We start from the raw sequence: 16375 nt of genomic DNA, 5'->3' as shown, positions 1-16375 counted from the left end.
CCCTGTGTCGAGAGCAGCGCTGGGCTGTTCAAATCACGGACAAACAGTATCCCACATTCTTGATTTTTAGTTCACAAACACTTGTTGTAATGACTAACTACTCCTGACATTTTGGAGATGTTAGCTCTTTATACAGTAAAGTTACAGCGGGATACAAATAAGATCAGGCTGATCCTGCCACGATTTGTTCCCCCTGTCTAAATCATGGACAAACAGTATCCCACAGTTGTTCATGTTTTTGAACCCATTTTGCACAGAGAGGCATTTTTTGAAAATGTATTAATAACAGTGTTGAATATTATTGCATAGGAAAAAAAAAACAACTACAGTAAAATAATTACACCGTGACGCCTCTGCCTTTCTAAATGGAGGGACAGTAACTCCGTGTGTGTATGTGTAAGCCTGTAAAACCTGCAGATAGTCAGATTAACAGTATTTTGTCTCTATCTGCTATTCTGCAATTCATCTCATGTAAACAATAACGTGGCGCACCACGTGACGTGAAAAAGGCACATACCTTTGACGTTGCGTGATGAACTCTGTATTCCTCGTTCACACATAGTCACATCGGACTAGGTCGCTAGATACGGACTGGCCCTACATACCTAGACACATCACATTCTTTTCTCAACAAGCGGTGAGCGTGGAAAGAAAGAACATCGCACCGTATCATGTATAATTTGATTCACGTATACGTTTTTGTGAACACCATTGTACACGAAGCGATCTTCACGGGTGGGGGGGGCAAAACGATCTGGTCGATATGCCCCCGAAGGCCGTCAAGGCGCTACCGGCAGAGGATGACAGCTATGTCAGTGTTAGCACGCTGAACGCTATGCTGGAACTGTCATGGCGCAGTGGCCCGTGGAAATGGGATGGACTCAAGTGCAGTTTCAAACCCGGAGGCCAGAGGTGTGGTGTAACGAAAAGAGACTTTATTTACAATGCTCAGAGGCTAACAGAAATTGCAGACTAGAATTAATGAACATAAACTAGATGTCTGAGGCGAGAGAAAAATACTGTGACTATAACTAGATGGCAGGGATAATTGGGTGCAGGTACTGGGCAGGGGAAACTGTGGCGGGCCAGGGCACTGAAACAGAGGAGAGAGTAGTCAGGGGAATCCCACAGAGGGCTGCGAGTGAATCTGAGGATAATACACTTACAAGCTTGCAGGTGGGGGTTGCGTGGAGGGGGGAGGCAGGAGAGGTCCAGATGGGTGCTGCATGCAATGCAGGGAGGCAGGCAGAAGAGAACGGCAGTTCCAAAATGGGGAAGGATTACCGGCGGCTGCAAACTTGTATCCAGGAGAGCTTGGTAGGTGGGTTTCAGAGGCTGACGAGAAAACAGAGGAAATAAGGTTAATACACACGATGAGTCACCAAGGAACAGACGTGAGGCTGAGAACTGACTAAAGTTGGCAGATAATCTGGTGAAGACCAGTTGAGTGCACCGGTCATAAATACTGCTGGTATGATTGCCATCAACAGCAAAGACTCCACCCAGTGGGGAGGAGCCGATGCTGTGGAAAACCACCCAGACCACAACAGGAACAGCAACGGGAGTTTTACAAAGATCTGATTCACCAACAGCAAGATAACTTTAAGACATTTGTCCAATTAATCATGGATGGAACTAACAAAAGGTTGGACAGCATTCTAAGGGATGTACAGGATGTTAAATCCAGCCTGCAATTCACGGATGGGGTTGTCACCGAGCTGCAAACTGAAGAGAGGCGCATTAAAAGCAAACTAAAAGAGTTTGAATCGGCGGTCAGCAGCATACACGAGGAACACAGAGAATTAACAACCAAGATGGACTATTTAGAAAATTAATCGAGAAGGAACAACATTGTGGTGGATGGATTAATAGATGAAAAAGCAGAAACGTGGGAAAGATCAGAGGAGAAAGTCCGACATATGCTGAAGAACAAGCTGGGCCTGGATAGTGACAGCATTCAAATTGAACGCGCCCACAGAGTCGGTCCATACAAGGAAAATGGACGAGCCAGGCAGATTGTGGTCAGACTACAAAGATTTAAAGATAAACAATTCATTTTCTCATCTGCCGAAAAAACTGAAAGGTACCAATCTTTACATCGGATTTTTCAGAGTCCATCAGGAAGAAGAGGAAAGAACTGTTACCACAGCTGAGAGCAGCCAGAGACAGAGGTGATATTGCTGTCCTGAAATATGACAAATTAATTGTTAAACCGAGGTCACAGAACGCCGGAATTAATATTTAGACTTCAGCAATGTTGCCATTTGTAGCTGTTGTGATCGATCGGTCTGCAAATGTCTGATCCTATACTTATTCCCGGATTCTCCAGTAAAGATTTTTCAGTGGCTCAAGTCAGTATTTGTAGCCTTAAATATAAGATTCAGGAAATTCAGTCACTGTTGTCAACATATACGATAAGTGTGCTGGCTATTTCCGAGACACATTTAGATGCTGCCTTTGAGAATAATGAATTTGAAATAAACGGCTATAAGTTGTATAGGAAGGACAGAAACAGATTTGGAGGGGGCGTAGCCCTATACATTAATGATAATATGGCAAGCAAACTACGTATGGACTTAATGTTTGACGACCTGGAAATTGTGTGGGTTCAGTTACACCCGCTCTATGGCAGGCCTGTATTAGCAGGTCGCTGCTACAGACCCCCAAGTAGTAATATGTTGTATGTAGAACGAATCTGTAAAATGCTGGAAAGAGTAACTGAGGAAAACAAAGACATGTTCTTATTACGAGACTTTAATATTAATTGGTCAGCTCCTTCTTGTCCTTTAAGGAAAAAGATACGTTCATCAGCGTCGGCCTGTTGCCTGTCTCAGATGATCGCCATTCCCACCCGGGTCACGGTCAACGCAGGAGGTCAAAGGTCATCATCATGTATTGATCATATATATACAAATGTTCCTGAGCATTGCTCTAATATTGTTTCTATTCCAGTTGGTTATAGTGACCATAATCTTGTAGGTTTGACCAAGAAAATGAAACCACAGAAAACTGCACAAAAGATGATTTTTCATAGATCATACAAAAATTTCAATGCAAATAAGTATATTAATGACGTAAAAGAAATTCACTGGACTGACATCTGCCTCGAGAGTGACCCTGATATGGCATTATTTATGTTTATTGAAAACTTTTGCTACCTGGCTGACAAACATGCCCCCTTAAAAAGATTTACTGTTAAAAAGAACTACGCACCTTTGTTAGATAATGAACTTAAGGCTGCAATGTCAGAAAGGGATATAGCAAAAGCAAAAGCACATAAGTCTGTCAGGCCACAAGAGTGGGCAAGATATCGCGAGTTAAGAAATCAAGTAACTAAATTGAATAGGCGCAAGAAGAAAGAATATTATCAACTCAAGCTCAAGGAGGCCAATAAGGACAGCAAAAAGGTGTGGAAAGTTTTAAATAATATGATGGGTAGAGATCTTGCTCCGGTGGTGTCTCACATCTACACGGGTGGTACGTTTATAAATAAAGCCAAGGACATAGCCAATTATTTTGTGAATTATTACAGCAATAAAATAACAAATTTAAAATCTAATATGAGCAGAGGCGATCCCACTTTATCACAGTGTCTTATACAGGATGTTATCATGAATAATAAGCAATGCCAATTTAAGTTTGAGGCAGTGAATGTGGAGATGGTAGAGTGCTTATTGATATCACTTCCTGACGATACATCCTCTGGCTCTGATAACATAGGCAGTAAACTGCTCAAAGTTGCAGCCAAGTTTGTGTCCCTTCCTATATGTCACATATTTAATAGATCTTTGGCATGCAGCTTATTTCCATTGCAGTGGAAAGAATCAAAAATAATTCCCATTCCTAAAAACAAGAATGACGTTTTTAATGGTGTCAATAGCAGACCTATTAGTCTACTCCCCGTTCTAAGTAAAATTATGGAGAGGATCGTCTACGAACAAACCTAACAGAAAATCAGTTACTCACTCAGTTTCAACATGCCTACAAACCTGGTTATTCCACCAGTTCAGCTCTTATTCACATGACAGATAACTGGTATAAATATCTAGATAATGGGAATCTGGCTGGGGTGGTATTTTTGGATTTTAGTGCTGCATTTGATTTGATAAATCATGATCTTTTGATAGATAAACTAAAATGTTATGGATTTTCACCAGCTGCTTTGTGCTGGATGGAAAGTTATTTGTCTGGAAGAAGGCAAACGGTTTATTATAATGATTATTTCTCGGAGGGCTGTGAAATGAACTGTGGTCTACCCCAAGGCAGCTGCCTCGGTCCACTTCTCTATTCAGTCTTTACAAATGATTTGCCGTACGTCCTGGATAAATCTCATCTTGTAATGTATGCTGATGACTCCACCATGTTTTATTCAGCCAGTAGCTACTCTGAATTGACAAGCGTATTACAACTAGATTTGCTGAACGTGTTTGATTGGATAAGTAAAAACAACATGATTTTAAACGTGTCTAAATCCAAATCCATGTTAATAGGAAGTAGAGTACGCTTAGTCAACAGCCCACAACTAAATCTTTCCATAGCTGGATGGGTATTAGAACAGGTCACCCAGATTAAATTACTTGGTGTTACCATAAACCACCACCTTTCATGGTCTCAGCACATCAACTCTGTTATTAAGAAAGTGGGACAGGGCATAGCTATAGCTAGGAAATGCTCTTTTTATATTACTTCTTCAATTATGAAATATGTCATTAATGCACTAGTATTATCTCATCTAGAGTACTGCTCAATCATTTGGTCAGCAGCTAATAAGACGGATCTGAACAGACTTCAGTTAGTCCAAAATAGGGCGTCCAGATTAGTGTTAAGGTGTTCATATTATACAAGTATTGATAAAATGCACGATAAACTTTATTGGCTTTCTGTACAAGCTAAATTATACTATGGCTTACTTGTATTTTTAAAGAAAGCAATACTGGTAAACACACCACACTTTTTTTATGCTCAGTTGCAGTATCCAGATGAAATACATAATCATGCTACACGATTCTCAACTAACCACAATTTAGTAACTCCTCGAGTTAAAAGTAACTTTTTGAAAAACTCTGTTATATTTAAAGCATCTTTTCAGTGGAATAAGTTGCCTTATGCAATTAGAGAATTGGCTTCTATTCATAATTTTAAAAATCACCTAAAAGCCTATTTAGGCCGTTTTTAATGTATTTGTAAAAATTGTAGAGGGTAATGTCACTTGTAATGGAAATTGTGTATTTTGTTTGAATGTTTTTCTTATAATTTTTAATATTTACATGTTTACATTTTCAGAATTGTAAAACCTTATTGTGGATGTAAGAGCCAAATTCTGTGGACATTTTTGCATCCAACTCATTGTGTAACATTTTATTTGGTGGTATTTGATGGTTTGGGCCCCAGGAAGACTAGCAACCACTGTTGTGGAAGCTAATGGGGTTCCTTATAAATAAACAAACATAAACGCAAAAAAGGAGTTTTAAAAAAATCTCAGTTTTCGGTGATTCGAAACGACGTTTATGTGTGGACGAAACAGCTGTGTTTTCAAAAACACCCGTGTAGGTGTGAACGCAGCATAAAAGAGTTAGTAGTTTATTTTCTTACTACCTGTAATTTATTGCAGATTACTTGTATTTGCTTAATTGTTTACTAAATGTTTGAGGTGTGAAATAAACCGCAATGGAGCAAAATATGGGTGTGTGTGTTTGGAGGATGTGTGCGTGCGCGGGGGGATGGCACGAACATTTTTCTTGTAAAACAAAGGGGGGCTTAGCAAAAAAAGTTTGGGAACCACTGGCCTAGTGAGTCATTTCAATAACAGTTTTCAGTTGTGGTAATAAACCTTGAGTTTTTTTAATCTGGGCTCCTTTATGTTACCTCCCCTGTCACCTAGCAGAGTCGGGGCGTAACACAATGTAAGGTGAACAATGTTTTAATTAATTGTCTTTATCACTAAGGATTATCATGATTATGATAAGGAAGAACATACTGATAAACATTGTTACCACTTCCTACCTGATACAGTATCAGCTAACAAAATCAAGATGCCTATGCCCGGCTCCTCATAGTGGATTTGGGTCTAAACTTTTACATAACCATTGAATGTCAGCTGGTGCTGGATGTGCTGAGGAGCTGACGTCGCTTTCCTACATAATTACATCAAGTACCTAACGTGTTAAACTTCAGAGATGGAACAGTAACGTTTGTGAAATTATATCTCATTATCAAGGATATCTACATTGAGTCCTCTTAAACTGAAATTGCTTCCTTAGTACTCATGAGTTTGCTATGCATCGTCTTGCTTATGTAATATTTAGTTATATATAGTCATAATATATAGTTATCTTTTGTTCACTGCTTACCTTTGTTAGGGTTTTTTCTCCTTGAAATCTGTCTTCATGTTTTCTATTCTGTGTGTAACATTCGTTGGTGCAATTCTGGCTTTGGTCATATTTTGAGTTCTCTTTGTGCTTTACTTAGTATTTTATACTTTGTTCTTGTATATGTATATAGACTGTTTACACTTCTGCCCTTGGGGCAGAGGTTCAGAAGTGTGAAATCCAGAACATCCAGACTCAACAACTCCTCCTTCCCCACTGCCATCAGACTCTTGTACAGCTGACCTAGTTTTGAACAGTAATAATTTTTTGCACATCAGGTTACCCTGCATATAAAGCCAGCATATTAAGCTATAGCTCTTTTGCACACATCTCTGTTTCACACTTTAATATTTTGTGCCCTTTTCTGTCTGCTTCATTTATTTATTTGTACTATTTGTATTTTATCTGTTCTAGTTCTATGCCACATCTGGCCCGATTATGGTTTGGTTTTTGTGGCCCAGGCTCATAGAAAACTGGACTGGATCTCCATCCAGGTTGTACACTCAGAGGTCCTGATGACCTCTATACTGTCAGCAGCAGAGTGACTGTGGAGATTGCAGGTAAGCTTGCTGTGTCTCTTCAGACCCCAACAAATGAACATCAACCATAGCAAAGAGACACATATATATGTTCCAGGTAAAGTTCATGCATATCCTAATGTAAATTCTTTGGAAAACCTGGACAAGTTTGGTCAAATTATATATGAGCTATTGTACATTAAAATTACATTTCAATTCACTCAGTTTTGTTTGAGATTAATAATGACAAATGATGAAATGCAGATTGGTAGTGAGTGATAAAGGTGAGTGAAGAACAAAGACTAAGTGGATGATTGGAAGCACCCAGCAGCCTAGACCTATTCCAAGCTGTTGTCACTTCAGATGATTTCTCCATGGTCATCGGGCCTTGTGAACTACACTTCTACAGAGTCCTCTATGTTGCATTGTGCATAGTATATAGTATTTTTTGCTATGGTGGTTTGCTATTTTGGCTTTTGGTCTTCATCAGGGCCATCATTTAACATCCCGGGGTCAACATTTTAAACATATTCAGTGTAAAACCATCAAATTTTATACAACCACATATATTATGCAGTGGAGGAACTGGACCCCAATCAATCCAATACTGGATTGATTGGGGTCCAGATTAATTGCAACCTCTTCTAGTGTTGGACAACAGGATGGTGGTGGAAATTGTTGGTCAAAGACAAAGGAAGAGAAGAACTGGAAGGTCTGTTCGGAGGCGGCCTGAGACAAGGACTATATAACAAGGTTGCAAATGTTGGATAGTGAGTCTGAGGTGATATGGTGCTATGGGGCCTTTAAGCCCAACACTTGGTTGCACTCCGTAAACTCACCATCAGATGCCATTAATTCTTTATTCGGGTAATGTCTTAAAATGTTATGCTATAGTATGTATGTATGTATGTATGTATGTAGGCTCCTGGGTGTGTGCTTGGAATGCCTATTAATATTAAGGTCAGGAATAATCAAGAAACTAGTGTTTCAGGGCAGGAATACTTGAATGCCGACAAGGCTTCAAGAAGATTTCTGCTAATCATGTTTTATGTTGTTGTTGTTATTTTTGTTTGTTTTCCAAAAGTTTATTAATGACTGATTTTCAACCAGATGTAGGTTTAGCATTTTTTATAAATAACATTGTGGTATCATTGTGCAATCTTTAAATGTATTTGAATTTTGTCATTTACGGAAAGTTGGGTCTGCAGAACACTTGCAAATCATTAACCTGTAGATTACACACTGTCCAAAACCCAGATTGTTTTTAGGTGTTGCCAGACTTTACAGGAAGGACACAGATAACGGTTGTTTTTTGGACTGTTTGTTGGTTCATCTATGATAAATTGGCAGCTACACCAAGCTCAAAAATCTTTAGATTTAAGCTTCAACCCTGGTAACTGGATATACATATTGCACTGTGAACAACTAAACATATTTTTTAAACTATGCAATATCTTCATCTTCTTCATGATCAGATGAAATACACATAAGACATGAGTCCTGAATGTGTCAAGAAAGGTGGAATGGAAGATCAGGTCCACATGCATGTAAACTAATGACAGGACTGCTCTTACTATGGTAAAGTCAGAAAGTAATATTACTATAACTAATGTGATATGATTAAATATGTGATTAATACACGTTACCGTCCATTATATCTGAGAGAGGATAAAACAACTTAAGGCTCAAGGTTCTTTATCTGTCACATGCATAGTTATACAAGTATAACACACAGTGAAATGTAGCCTGACATGCTCCTCGACATGTGCAAAGATTGGGGGGGGGGGTAGAGGAAGAACATTATATATATATGTATAGTATATACATTGGGTGAATGTGCAGTAGTAGAAGCAAGCAGGTGAATTCTGTACATTAATATGAATAGACATCTGACTATTTTACAGAATAGACAATATAAACATATTTAAAATTACAGGAATTTGGAATGTACAATTACTTAACGTCTATATGTATGTATGTGTATATTAAATATACACATGAATTTATATTGAATATATTGTGTTTGCCTTGCGACCCTGGATTTGATAAGCACAAGAGAATGGAAGGATACTCTGATACACCCACTGGGCTGAGGAAAGGAGACAAGTGTAGTTACATTTTGAGGGTAAAATAATCACTTACGGGTAAAATTGTGGTCACAGTGGCAGGTGAAAGAGAAATTGAAAGTGTTGAGCAACAATCCTACTAATAATAAATAAAATTGCTGATGCCAATAACATATACTAGGAACATTGCAAACTAAAAATAAATTGCAATCAGGGCTGGACTGGGACAAAAAATCAGCCCGGGCGTTTTGACTAGAGACCGGCCCACCAGGTATTATCGGAAAAGCCATAAAGCCTTTAAATGAAAACACACGCTGTTGTGACAGTGATGTAAACTGTCTTGTTGGTATATGTATGATTTCTATGCATTTTACATCAGATAAAAACTTTGGTTGTAAGATTCAGATAATTATTTGTTAAAAGCGAGACATTTTAAATGAGAATAAGAAAGAAAAGTATTTCTTTGTGCCCCCCTTTCCCTGTTAATGCCCTACCTGGCCCCCTGGCAACACTTTGCTAGACCCGCCCCTGCACAGTTACCAGCTGTCAGCTACATAAAAAAAGGATCCTGGTGTTATTTGTCTCTCAGAAACAGTTCATAACTTCCCTTCAATTCATTCATGTCACCTAAAAGGTAAACCTGTTTCTCCATCACCTGTTCAGCTCTGATGATTCAGTAAGGACATCTCCTGGTTTCATCTTCATGTTTCCCTCTAACCAGATAACCAAACCGATATCATGACCAGCAGCTTAACAGCTGTGGCTCCAGCAAACATCATCTGATACTAGAAGGTAATATTAAATAAATTCTAATAACAGTTGATCAAGCTTAAACGTGCAGCTGTTGTTTAGCGCGACATCCGCTGGTTTCCTCTTTCTGACGCAAAGTGGGAGCTAAACAAACAAGAGAGAAAAGCCGATCAGCTGATCATTGATCAGTTTCATGATTGAAGTAGCAACAGGAGAGAGAGGGGGAGAAAAGAAGAAAATAAAAGGCAGCTGAAAGTGTAAAGACACAGAATAAGTGTACCTTCCTGTCTTTTTTTCATTCTAGCTGAAGTACGAGACAAACTGTGTTCCTTCTCAGCTCAATATGAACCACGTAATATTTTTTCTGAATACAGGACGATTCCATTTTTTATGGGATGGTTGGCAACTCTACTAACTAACCTTATGAGTAAAATAAAGTTTACTATCAGTAACATCATGACACCTACCCAGCTGTATAGAAACTCCGTCATGCTAGCTAGTAGCAGTGCGAGTTATTGTAACTGAGTGTAAAAAGTCAGCACAACAAAAATAAACTCCTAAAATCCTAAAGTTGGTTTATATCTGACCCACATATAGTTCAGTTCAGTTCACCTGACACTCGGACCTGCGGCCGCCTCGGGTCTCTCCTCCTGCCTCCCCTTTCCCTCATCCACCTGCTGGCCTCTGTAGAAGCTCCACCATTGCCACCACCAAACAACTGAGGGTTTTTTTACACATCTGGCAGCATCTGGCCAATCCGCCATCTTTCATCTTTTATACCGTTACTAAATAAAAAAAAAAAGTCATTGGTCGCAAAAAACGAAAAATCACCATCGGCCCAGTCCAGCTATGATTGCAATAATAACCTGTCTGACCTTTAAGATTCTTGGCAAAATACCATCAAAATCAATGTTCATTGTTGATATCGGGAACAGAGAGAGGAAATGGGTTAAGAAAAAGAATACTAATATTAAATAAAAAAATATGATTAAAAAAAACAACAAACAAAAAACAAGCTTTAGCGTTATTAGCTTAGAATAATGATCTTAATTTTGATCGCTGGATATCTTTTTTTTTTTTTTACATTTTGGGAACTTTTCTTCCTTTCTTTGTTCATGTTTTTTTTTTTTTGTTTAATGAAATTTGAAATTTAAATGAAAAAGTAAAATAGTTTTGTTGAAAACTGTGCTTTCTACCTCCTTACTGTGCATAGCAATAAACTGAATTCCCTATTGTAGACACATTCCTAAGCTCCATGTGAGAGGACCTAAAGTTGATATAGAGTAGGGCTGCAACGATTCATTGAGTAATTCAAATAATTTAAATATAAAAAGTTCTTAACACAAATTATTTGCTTCAAAGCGTTGTATAATGGCTTTGTGTTAATGCCAGTCTGCCAGTGTGTTAGACGACATAAAAGCGAGTACTGGAGGTGTCGGAATCTGTTTACACACAACATGAAGCACAAAGAGGTAACAAGCTCAGGTTGAGTGAAAGAAAACGTGTTTCTAGCTTTCAAAACACCAGCACTTTTTCCTGTAATCACTTATTAAAACCTTTACATCCACCGCTATTTGTTTTATAAAGCAAAAAGAATCTGCAGTAAGCCTCTACAAGTCATCTTAAAATATGCAGATAATCTATATCCTAATTAAAAAATAATGATTTCATATTGTTTATGGTTCTGAGCATATTCTGTGTGTCATTATCAAATTTGGGATTAAACAAGATGTGAATTGAGGAAACATAGAAGGAAGACCTTGAGTTTCTGTGATTCACATGCTTACTTTTGAAAAACCAACAGTGTGGGATGTGCTGCCCTTTGATTTGTTGACCAATAAACTGATAAAAAAAAAAGGGTCATACACAGATGAGAAGACTTATCTAAACACAGATATGGAGATAAGTTAGTGTATATAAGATCCTTTTTTTCCTCTGGTCCAACAGATTCACACAGGAGAGCCACCGAGTGAATCCTTCTTCTGCAGGTTTACTGTGACTCTTTGCCCCAATTTTCTCCTTCACACTTTAACTCACTCCATGATCATTAATAATTTTTCTGTATTTGTTCTTTTTAAGCTCACTGATCATATTCTTTGTCTCCGTCGTCTTCAAAAAGATGTTGACTGTGTCTCTGCTTGTTTGTGCCTTAATTGCTCTGGCCAGAGCTGATGGTGAGTACAGGTGTTTAAGCTAATGTGCTAAACTCTTGACATAGGATTAAATCCTCACAAATTGGCTGTGCTCTCGTCAGGAAAAAAAAAAATTGAAAGAGTAAAACACTTCATGTGAACAGAGTCAAAGTAAATATGCAGAGAAAAGCAAACAGGGAGCCTTATCATGATGACACAATATCATACAATTACTCACAATTCTCTGCTTGTTTTCACTAATTTTTCACCCATCTGCAGCAACTTGCCCTGATAATTGGAGTGAGTTTGGAGGTCGCTGTTTCCATTACGTTTCAGTACAGATGACCTGGGCTGAGGCTGAGGTAAGACAGAGGATTGTGATTCACTCAAAAATGTTGACACTGTGCTTAGTCTTTGGACACAAAATTGCCGCTTTAAGCCAACAGTTAGTTTGCTTACCCCAGTTAGCCCCAAGATAAATAGAGTCATATTCTGATGTTGGTATTTTCATGAACGCAGCTCTGCACTGAACACTGTTTTCTAAACAGGCATATTTATTGTAGAATTTGCTTGTCAGATCATTCCATCTGACAAATATGCAGGAGTAATTTCAAGTAGAAATTACTTCTGCATATTTTTACATTTCCCTCTCTTTAAATTGTGATATAACAAAGATTGAAGATGTATTAATGACAATTTCAGTAACATACTCTGGACTTCATATTTTTGAAAAGGGGATTAAATGGTATTCTAAAAATCAGTTACATGTATTATGATTAATTTTATTAAAGAACAAAACACATCAATAGCATTCAGTAAGAAGGTTTTACAGATAGGTGGAGCTGTGGGGTAGCTTCTTGTCTGTAGAAAACTCTTTGATCATTAAGATGTGACGATAGTTTCAAAGTAATATAAATGAAGAGCGGCAACAAAGACTGAAATGAGAAATATATTACTATTTTATAAAATATCTCAATGCTATGGTTTAGCTAAAATGATAGAATCACTGAACAAATTTAAAAGGTATAAATATATAATGCAGCAAGCCTGTAAACGAAGGTGCCACCACACTGCAACACCCTCATCTCAGAGTGATGTTGAATAGCTAGTCCATGATTTTATTTTTTATTTTTTTTACTTCTTGGGTTTAGAAGAGGCTATTCTGACAACTCCTGAAAAACCTTCAGTTGATCCAAAACACTGCAGCAGTAGTACTAAGATGAACTAGAAAGAGACACCACATTTCTCCCATATTAGTTTATTTTCGTTGGTCCCCTTTTAAATTAAGAATTGATTTTAAAATCATTCTACTCGCAAGACCTAGAAAGAGGACACGTTACATCTCAAAACTTCTTAGCACCATTTTATCCATATTACTAACATGGAGGCTGAGCCTTCTACTTTCACTTAGCTATGAGTTCTCTAGAGCTTTGTTTGCTGTGCTTTTTTCTTTTGCTAAAAAACATTCTGATAAAAGCTAAAGTACTAATTCAACTTCTTTAGTCAAATAAAAGTGAAAAAGTACAGGCTCTGAATGTACTCAAAGTAAGAAGGTAAAAAGTAACTCTTTGAAGAACATTTCCACTAAATATTTTTTTTCTGCAAAGCTAACTTAATCTTCTGTTATAATAATAAAAAATAATGTTAGTATATGTACTTTGTTACTTCCACCTCTGCAAATAAACACTCCTTACGGAGTAACTGTGACTTTTTTTTAAAGTTTTGACATGCTAGTAGTGTACAAATAGCTTACTGCCAGTGAACTTGCTAAAGAGCTCCCAATAAATGCAACCAGATTGAAAGTGTGAAAAATTACATCTATGATTGAGTTGCCAAATTGCAGATAAGTCCCTTTGGTCCAGATATTTATTTCAAGTAGCCACGTTGTTCTCCAGCAACCATCTCCTTTTGAGTTTCTGTGTGTCTTTTTGTTCATCTCCACTGTAGAAAAACTGTCAGGCCATGAAAGCACACCTCGCATCGGTAAACAATGCTGAAGATAATGAAAACATTCAGAAGTTGATAAGAGCTGCATCATTGTATTCCCGACGAACATGGATTGGAGGCACTGATTGCCAGATGGTAATTTATCCAAATAAAAGCTGATCTTAATGAGAGAAGGACACTTTGAACTTTTAAATCTCTGTTTTATTTCATCTTTAGAATGATCTCTGGCTCTGGAGCGATGGCAGTCATTTTTTATTTTCAGCATGGAAACCAGGGCAACCAGACAATTGGGGAAGTAACGAGTCTTGTATAGAGATAAATCATGGTGGAGGTAATTCCCTAAAACATTATTTACTGAAATGTCTGAGCTGTCTGAATAAACATTGTAATGTGGCAAGTCATAAATGATAACTAGCTGTTTAAATCCTAAAGGGGACTTTACTAGTGCATTCCACAGTCTCTCAGATTCCACAGCACTTAAGAGACTTCAAAACATCAAGTAAAGCTAAAACTCAGATGATATTGATAACAACAGCAGGTTAATTCCATATATATTAGTACAAGTAAAAGGTTTGAATAGTGGATGCCAACCTAGGGGCTGTAGCCGCTAGGTTTCACTTCTACTATACAGAGATAATGAACTGGACCTCTTGACTATGTTGAGTTTATAGACTTTACGATTATCTGTTTATTAATAATACTAAAATCAACATTTATTACATTTGCATTACTTTCTTTAAAACAAAGAAAGTAATTGCCAGTTTCAGGTCTACAGTTGCTCTAACTGTCTCCTGTGTTTTTTCTGGTCACAGAAGGAGGCAAATGGAATGATGTACAGTGTTCCACTCAACGTCCATCCATGTGTGCCTTTACTCTGTAAATGATGCTGAGCCGATGCAAAGAGTTGCTGCACCCACCAGATTTTGTGTCATCAGCTTCCAGTATTAGAAGGCCTTTTTTTGTTTTCTGATTCACTGTAACAGCAAACAGGAACTGGATTTCCTATTAGTCCTATACATTCTATAATGTTAAAGTGAGACCATGTGGACAAACATGCTACATGTTTCATTCTGCAGTAATAAATAAATAATGACTAAAGATAAAACATTATTTTAATTCTGTTTTTCTTCCAAAGTAAGAGTAGACCTCTTGGGGATGACATTACAAAAGCAAAGTATTTTGTATGAAGACTCGTAACTGGCATTCAGCAGGGCAACATAGCAGGTGATGAACTGGGTCATACTGGTCTTTTAACACTTTTTTCTTTTTTTTTGGCTTTCCTGCATTATCATAAAAACAAGAGTTTCTTCTTTCTTTATAGTGTCATGCACAATATCCGATGCGCCGCTCGGCGTAGGAGGAACTAAGTAAAAAACGAAAGCACAATATCCGTTGTAGGAGTAAATTCCAGCAAAGTGCACTTCCTTTTACAGTCGGGCGTATCTGCACATCATTTTTGGCATCCACCAAAGGAAAGGGGAAAAAAAGCCTGTTGCACATTGTGTCAACAGAGTGTTAATCCTAGAAACATTGCAAAACATTCCCCAGCAAAGTGGGTGATCTGTGACTTCTGTGCAACCAACTATCCCAGATTGCATTTTGTCCAAAACTCAAATGCACCATTGGTGGAGGATAGCGGCTAATACTATGAGTAAAGTTTGAAATATTACTGCTTCTGCAACACAAAATAAACATATTTTCAGGTGAGACTGTAGATGTGTAAATTTCAAATATCTGCTTGATTTATCAAGACATCACATATTTGCAAATATGTCTTGTTTATCTCAGTGTTTTACTTGTTCCAGAACAGAACTTTAGCATCTCCTAGTGGTTAGCTTGGATAGTGTGGTCAAGTGATTTTTTTTCTGGGTTGCTGTCCTTTAGAGACACATGAGTAGGAGGAGGCATGAGGCCATTTTAGTACTGGCAATTGCACAGTGGCTGTATCCAGTTCACGGTCTGCAGCCTTAACGGTCCACAAGGGCCGCATACTCAAAGACTGCTGAGGCCTGAAGTGAGAGGCTTGTGAAATGGGACGGTCTAAACAACACGTTCTCACTCCTAACTCGTCAAATGTGTGACGCATGGTCAGGGTCCCTCTGCTTCACTTATCGACGCGTCGGGTACCCCCCTGGCGTAGAGAATTGACGTGCACGGTCCTCTCATTGAATACTATAGAGCTCCCTAAACGTTGCTTATTGACCACAAGAGATTGCCGCGGAAGAGCCTGTTGTCCGTATATTTATATATTTCCGAAATCACATTGTAGTGACATATACTGAACACGATAAATTATATAATGTAAACAACTACATGAGAAACAGCAGATACAGTAGATAAATTAAATACAGGCTATTTTTTTGTATCGTTTATTGCATTGATGGAGGGATGATGTATGCTGGGTAATGGTACAGCTAGCGATTGGGTGACTTTCACTTGCTTTGGATGTTATCAGTCCATACAATGGGCATTATTAGCAGAAATCAGTCCCGTAGACATGGGCCATCTCCTGCTAGATTGTTCAGAAGGTTGTTCTCATCCATCCAGATGGAGGATCACTAACAGGAGCATGGGAAGTAGTGATGGTAAATTTG

At 38.1% G+C, this 16375-nt stretch overlaps 1 protein-coding gene across 3 annotated transcripts; it reads left to right on the top strand.

Annotated features, from left to right (window-relative positions):
- The first annotated feature begins 11607 nt into the window (after positions 1-11607).
- On the top strand, positions 11608-14891 carry LOC113017884 (ladderlectin-like). Of its 3 annotated transcripts, none has more exons than XM_026160996.1 (6): positions 11608-11690; positions 11782-11876; positions 12114-12196; positions 13782-13916; positions 13998-14112; positions 14597-14891. In XM_026160996.1, the coding sequence occupies exons 2-6, from the start codon at positions 11822-11824 to the stop codon at positions 14659-14661; spliced, it is 453 nt and encodes a 150-aa protein (XP_026016781.1). In that variant the 5' UTR covers positions 11608-11690; positions 11782-11821; the 3' UTR covers positions 14662-14891. The 3 variants fall into 3 exon arrangements, with proteins under 3 accessions (XP_026016781.1, XP_026016779.1, XP_026016780.1); XM_026160994.1 differs by having other exon boundaries at positions 14594-14891; XM_026160995.1 differs by having other exon boundaries at positions 11650-11690; positions 11822-11876; positions 14594-14891.
- The last annotated feature ends 1484 nt before the right edge of the window (positions 14892-16375 follow it).

This window comes from Astatotilapia calliptera, unplaced genomic scaffold (assembly GCF_900246225.1).
Source record: "Astatotilapia calliptera unplaced genomic scaffold, fAstCal1.2 U_scaffold_25, whole genome shotgun sequence".
Taxonomy (NCBI): domain Eukaryota; kingdom Metazoa; phylum Chordata; class Actinopteri; order Cichliformes; family Cichlidae; genus Astatotilapia; species Astatotilapia calliptera.
This window is presented reverse-complemented; position numbering and strand designations above follow the sequence as displayed.